This window comes from Phragmites australis, chromosome 18, assembly GCF_958298935.1.
Source record: "Phragmites australis chromosome 18, lpPhrAust1.1, whole genome shotgun sequence".
In the NCBI taxonomy this organism is placed as follows: Eukaryota; Viridiplantae; Streptophyta; class Magnoliopsida; order Poales; family Poaceae; genus Phragmites; species Phragmites australis.
Genome location: NC_084938.1, coordinates 22241539 through 22248025, shown reverse-complemented (window position 1 = coordinate 22248025; position 6487 = coordinate 22241539). Strand labels below are relative to the sequence as shown.

The 6487-nt window shown below is 55.3% G+C and overlaps 1 protein-coding gene across 1 annotated transcript; it reads left to right on the top strand.

Annotated features, from left to right (window-relative positions):
* The first annotated feature begins 2870 nt into the window (after nt 1-2870).
* On the top strand, nt 2871-6034 carry LOC133899069 (cytokinin dehydrogenase 11-like). The gene is made up of 4 exons (XM_062339984.1): nt 2871-3705; nt 3794-4072; nt 4680-4942; nt 5489-6034. Exons 1-4 carry the CDS (start codon nt 3031-3033, stop codon nt 5826-5828), a joined length of 1557 nt encoding a protein of 518 aa, XP_062195968.1. The 5' UTR covers nt 2871-3030; the 3' UTR covers nt 5829-6034.
* The last annotated feature ends 453 nt before the right edge of the window (nt 6035-6487 follow it).

Below are 6487 nucleotides of genomic sequence, written 5' to 3'. Positions count from 1 at the left end.
TATCTTTTTTTTTCTTTAAAAGGACGATAAAAGAGTTGTCGAGATATATTAGAAGAAAGATAAGAAAAAAACAAACAGTCTAACTGATTTTCTGTCATCTCATGGGAGAGTAACCTCTTAGGACTGTCTATATGTTATTCGCATGGATATTCTTTCGTATGAATTGTAAATATGGTCGAACTTTTTGACAGGTTACTGAGGATCAAACTGGAGAGAGAGGAAACCTCCATGGTTGACAGTTCCTATGTGCAACGCCCTTGAAAATTTTGCTTGAATTCTGGTGATCAAGGCCGGCACAGAATGACAAGAGCAAGCACACACCATCACGCCGCTCGCGTCGGCCTCCTTCCGGAACGTCTCGGGAGGGCCCTCCCTGAATAACTCAGGTCAGTCCCCGTACGTCCGAAGCGATCGAAATCCAGCCGTAACCGGTGCAACAATTATTGCAAGCGGTCGATCGATGCAACAGCAGTGGCGTAACGCCACGAGCCGGCGAGACGATTCGCTCGCCTCCCGGGCTTTTGACGGAGACTAATTGCAGACTTGCAGTGGCTGAAAGCGCCGGCCCTCGACCTCGACGTCGTCCTGCAAGTGGAGGGTCGTACATTTCTGAGCTTACACGAAGGCCGGTCGAAATCTAACTGAGCTAAGCAGAAAGTTGGAACCTGAGCTCATGTTTTCCTGTGTAGAATCGCAAGTACATAGTAACAAGTTTTGGTATTTTTCCAAGGCTGATTCTGCGAATCCGCCATGGCCTGTATGCGTACTTCTATTCTGAGACACGGTTTCAGGATGTGCAGCGGTGCTGGCAACATGGTTGTTTCGAAATAAATGCCATTTTGCCATTTTGAAACCTGTACAATAAACTTTTTTTAGAAGAAAAGTCTGTTTCATAATACTACGGACGTGTGGATATGATGTGTAGAGTTTTATGAAAAGCTGTTTTCAAGCACTTAAAAAATGGCCACTCTCTTATAATCTTATTACGTTTCAAAAAATACAACATTAGAAACAGACTGCCAGAACTACATTGTGGAGATAGTCTCAGCATCTAGAAGAACTGTATTTTTTACTGGAGGGAGTATACGCATTTGGTTATTTGATAATTAATTAATTGTTTATATTAGTGTGCTAAAGGAACTTTGGAAAAAGGCGTGATCAAAACATAATATTGTTGGAGCAATTCCCTCCATAAATTTATTTAATTAGGCCAATATTGATACTTAAGGTGTCTACTGGTCAAGACTGTTGGTGATTTGCCATGAGTTTTGTTTTTTTCTGTTTTACTAGGCGAATGATCTGCGTGATTACGCGGCTATATATTCAATAATACACTTATATTTGTTGTATAAATGCAGTGCTCATGATTTTAATATACAGTTTAGTTGTCACAAACTTTAACTTCTGCAATGCTCACTCCAATCAGAAAGAGAACAAAATTCTAAAGGTTGGTCATTGACATATATCTTTCTAATTATTTAAAGCCATCACATACATTATATATATATATATCCGTGTCGAAAGTACTTTCACAATAGTATAATTTTATTGTGTTTTATATGCATATCCTATAAAAATGAGTGTTTAAAATTTGCATATCACGGATCATTTAGTTTGGTCGTTGATAGCTTGATTGATATACCACCGAACTATGTTGTGCAAATCCTTCCTTTTCTTACTGTGGGAACTTTGAAGCTTCAAAACAAACAAGATGCCCTCAACCCCCACCTACATAAACAAGCCACTAGTAGCAAGTAAAAGGAAGTGAAAGGACCACTCCAAAGTTTTCTTCCACAGAGAGCCATCTCTCCTCGTTGTCTGTGGCTCCGCTCATGTTCCCCGGGTGTCCTTTCAACGGTTGCAGTTCCACCACAAGCCCCTGTTTCCAGCAGCAGAGTTTACAATCTACGCATGCTAATCCAATCCGAGCAAGCACATGGCATCCAAAGACCTCAGATCGAGGAAATCGACATGGCTGGTGGCAGCTGCTGTTGAGTGTGATACTCGGGCCTACTGAGCTGCCGGCGAGTGACACTTCGACCTACCGAGCTTCTAACTCCGGGCTCGTCGAGCTCGCAGCGCTGTGGCCCGTGCTTTTCAATGCGCCAAGCACTCGCAAAGAGTACAGCATCGGCATGCGATTGGTCAAGCAGTACACTGGTATACCGTCACGCCGCAGCTAATGCAGCCGCTTCGGAGGTTATGGAAACTTCAGCTTCCACGGTGAGGATGGATGGGGCCTGGCCGCCACGCCGGAGAAATTTTGGCGACCTGTCAAATCTGGTCTGCGGCAGGGCGCGCCATGTGATGTGCCCATGTTTTCATCTCTATCTGCCCGGAAGAAACCATGCATCTTAACAAGTGATGTGAGGCGAAGCTTTTTCCTTTTTTTTCTTCTTATATAAGAAACAAATAGGTTGGAGCTCTGTCGTTCAATTATGGCGAGGCAAAAGAGTTTAGTACAACTGATTGGGAAATAGACCGCCGTAAGATTACACAAAGACAAAGATTTGAGGCCAAGTGATGAATCAGCAGTGCAAATAATTTGCAGTTCCAGATGCATCGCCCCTCCAAGTCCCAGGCTACCAGCTACCCTTTCTTTGGTTCGCACACTGAATAGTGGCAGACAAGCAAACGTTAGATCCGATCATGAACATCCGTCTTGTGATCATCTGTGAAACACGAAAAAGCAGAAGACGGGTTCACTCAAGAAATATACTAGAAATATTGAGGAGAACAGATAAAGAAAGAGTTGGGAACTTGGTTAAAATTTGCAACATGTCACTGTTTATTTAATTTTCTTTCTCGAGAAACGTGACCGAGTGTTTGACGTCCGCGTGTCCGCTCGATATAAACCCCCTCGACCCAAACTACCACGAGCGCAAGCAAGCAGAGCACCGTGGCATCACAATTCACACAATACAGAGCGGCGAAGCTAGCTAGCTGAGAATACCCGAGAGTAGCTGCTCTGCCTCAGCTCGGCTGCACTGCACGCGCGGACACAGCAGCAAGAACACACGCCCGTGCAAGATGATGCTCGCTTACATGGACCGCGCCGCGGCGGCCGCCGAGCCGGAGGACGCCGGAGAGCCGGTCGTGGCGGAGGATGTGGCCGGGTGCGCGGCGGCGAGGGACTTCGGCGGGCTGGTGAGCGTCCGGCCCGCCGCCGTGGTCCGCCCGGCGAGCGCGGACGACGTGGCCAGGGCCATCCGCGCGGCCGCGCTCACGACGCACCTGACCGTGGCCGCCCGCGGGAACGGGCACTCCGTGGCCGGGCAGGCCATGGCCGAGGGCGGGATCGTCCTCGACATGCGCGCGCTCGCGCTCCCCCGCCGCATGCCGATTCAGCTCGTCCGCTCCCCGGACGGCGGCTCCTACTTCGCCGACGTCTCCGGTGGCGCGCTCTGGGAGGAGGTGCTCCATTGGGGCGTCAAGAACCACGGCCTCGCACCGGCGTCGTGGACGGACTACCTCCGCCTCACCGTCGGCGGCACGCTCTCCAACGGCGGCGTGAGCGGGCAATCCTTCCGCTACGGCCCGCAGGTGTCCAACGTGGTCGAGCTCGAGGTTGTGACCGGCGACGGCGAGTGCTGCGTCTGCTCCCCCTCCTCCCACTCAGACCTCTTCTTCGCCGTCCTCGGTGGGCTCGGCCAGTTCGGCGTCATCACCCGCGCCCGCATCCCCCTCCATACCGCGCCCCAAACGGTAAGGAAGCAAACCAAGAATCACCAGCTCATCGGCCGGCAAATGAAAAATCCAAAAACAGCGCACACTGACATATTCTTGGTTGCAGGTGCGGTGGACGAGGGTGGTGTACGCGAGCTTCGCGGACTACACGGCGGACGCGGAGTGGCTGGTGACGCGGCCCCCGGACGCGGCGTTCGACTACGTGGAGGGCTTCGCGTTCGTGAACAGCGACGACCCGGTCAACGGCTGGCCGTCGGTGCCCATCCCCGGCGGCGCCCGCTTCGACCCTTCCCTCCTCCCCGCCGGCGCCGGCCCGGTCCTCTACTGCCTGGAGGTGGCCCTGCACCAGTACCCGCACCAGCACCGGCCCGACGACGAGGACAAGGTAGGTAGCAATTGCCGCTCGGCCCCGGGGGCATTCCCGTACTTGCGCTCGGGCGCCGTGGCGGTGTACTTTTCTGCGGCCTGCGGGGATGTCTGCCTTGTCGTGTATCTCCCGCTCGGACGAGGCTCGCCGGACATAACTGGTCTCTGACGTGGTCATTGACCCGTAGGCCTATCACGCCTAGTCCGACGGGTCACAGGACAGTTCACGTCAGAGTAACCATTTCCCTCCCACTGGATTCTGTGGCGAGCGCATCTCCCCGAACTGCACCCCGCCTGCGCCCGCGCGTCCTGCCAAGTCCCGGGGCCCAGCCCCGCCCCACTGGCCGCTGCACTATGCAACGTCGCCAGCCGGGCCCAAGCCACTGCACCGCGCTGCGCACCGCTGACCACCCGTGACCACGCGGATCGCGTCTTTTGTCGACGCCCGCGCCGGCACCGCTGACGCTCGTCGGCCTCCTCCTCCTCCTCACCACCCTTTGTCCCCACGGAACAGCTCAGTTTTTCCTACGCACGCTTGCGTCGTAGCGTGACCCGGCGGCATTCATTGGTATGTTTGATTTGTCTCAACCGATCGTCTGACCATGCCCGTCGGTTTTCTCTCGCAGAAGGTGGGCCGGATGATGGAGCCGCTCAAGTACGTGCGGGGCCTGGAGTTCGCGGCGGACGTCGGGTACGTGGAGTTCCTGTCGCGTGTGAACCGCGTCGAGGAGGAGGCCCGCCGGAACGGCAGCTGGGCCGCGCCGCACCCGTGGCTCAACCTCTTCGTCTCCGCGCGCGACATCGCCGACTTCGACCGCGCCGTGTTCAACGGCATGCTCGCCGACGGCATCGACGGGCCCATGCTCGTGTACCCCATGCTCAAGAGCAAGTGAGTAGTGGCACCAATTATATATTCATCTTGGTGGCTTTGCTTTGGTGGGCACGGCCGTACTAGCACAGCAGAAGGGGAGTACGGCCGTTCGGTATCGCAGTTGCCGTTTGGGGCAAAAGGGCCGGCCGGGAGGCATGTGAGCCGCCTTGCCCTCCTGCCCGTCTCGCTGACGTCGCCGTGGCAGCCGTTGGTATTCTTGACTGGGATGCTGAATCGGATGATGGATAATCGCACGCTCCTCCGTACCTATGATACGACGGCCGGGCTGAGCTCTGGCCGATTCTCCTTCGCCGCTTCTATTTTGGATTTAGCCGTGTCGTCTGCAGCCCATTAGCAGCCACTAACTCTGGTCTTACTTATGATTGATAAATTATTGCCCTTCTCGATCGGCTCCGCCACAGTCCATGCCTCGTGGGCCCAGCACGCCACTCGGATAATGCACCGCTGCCAGCTCAGCTCACCAGTGTTTCTTCGGTTTCGTCAGGGAGGGATTACTCGTCCTTCGAGCTGAGCTCCACTGTCCTAACACGTTGTGCGCTGCAGGTGGGACCCGGACACGTCGGTGGCGCTCCCGGAGGGCAGGATCTTCTACCTGGTGGCGCTGCTCCGATTCTGCCGGCCCTACCCGGGTGGTGGTCCGCCGGTGGAGGAGCTGGTGGCGCAGAACAGTGCCATCCTCGACGCCTGCCGCTCCAACGGCTACGACTTCAAGACGTACTTCCCGCACTACCGCGCCGAGCCCGACTGGGCGCGCCACTTCGGCGCCGCCAAGTGGAACCGCTTCGTCGACCGCAAGGCCCGGTACGACCCGCTGGCCATCCTGGCCCCCGGCCAGAAGATGTTCCCCAGGGCCCCGTCCGTCGCTGCCCCCGTGATCGTGTAGGAGAGGAGACCGAGTGGAATTATAAGGCTGATTTTGTTGCTGCTGGCGGTAATGATGGCGATTACGCTGCTGATCCTGGTGATGATGAATGGGAGCAGTTCGCAGGGTACAATGATGATGATAGGGTCACAGTTAGGTACATTTGGGTGGCAAAGGGGGTGGATGAGTTTGTGAAATCTGCATGAATTTTCCCTCGAAAAAGGAGCTGCATGAAGGGTGCAAAGGAAAACGAAAGCTATAGCCTTTTCCTTCGCTACTTTCCCAATTTCTCGTCCTGTTATTCCTCGAGCGGGTGGCGGTGATGTGAGATCGAGACGCAACGACGCTCGTCGTCTCGCGGCCCCGCCGGCTGCTGGTTTTCGTGTCTTGTCCACTTGGAAGCGGCCCCCTGACGAGCCAGCTGTGATCGTCCGTTCCCATCTCCCGGCGTCTCGCCTTTGCCCCCGTGGCGTGCGTTCGCGAACGGCGTCGTCCCTGCTTGGCCTCGGCCCGGCCTCGCCCTCGCCCTTATTCCGTTCCCGCGTAGTTTTCGCCGTGTCTCGCTGGTCCCGTCCGGCACCCCACGTGGCACCGGAGCCCGATCCAAACGCCGCGACCGCGACGCGCGGGGCCGCGGGGCCGTTGGTTCCAGCGGCGTCCCTTTCCCTTCTCGCACCGCG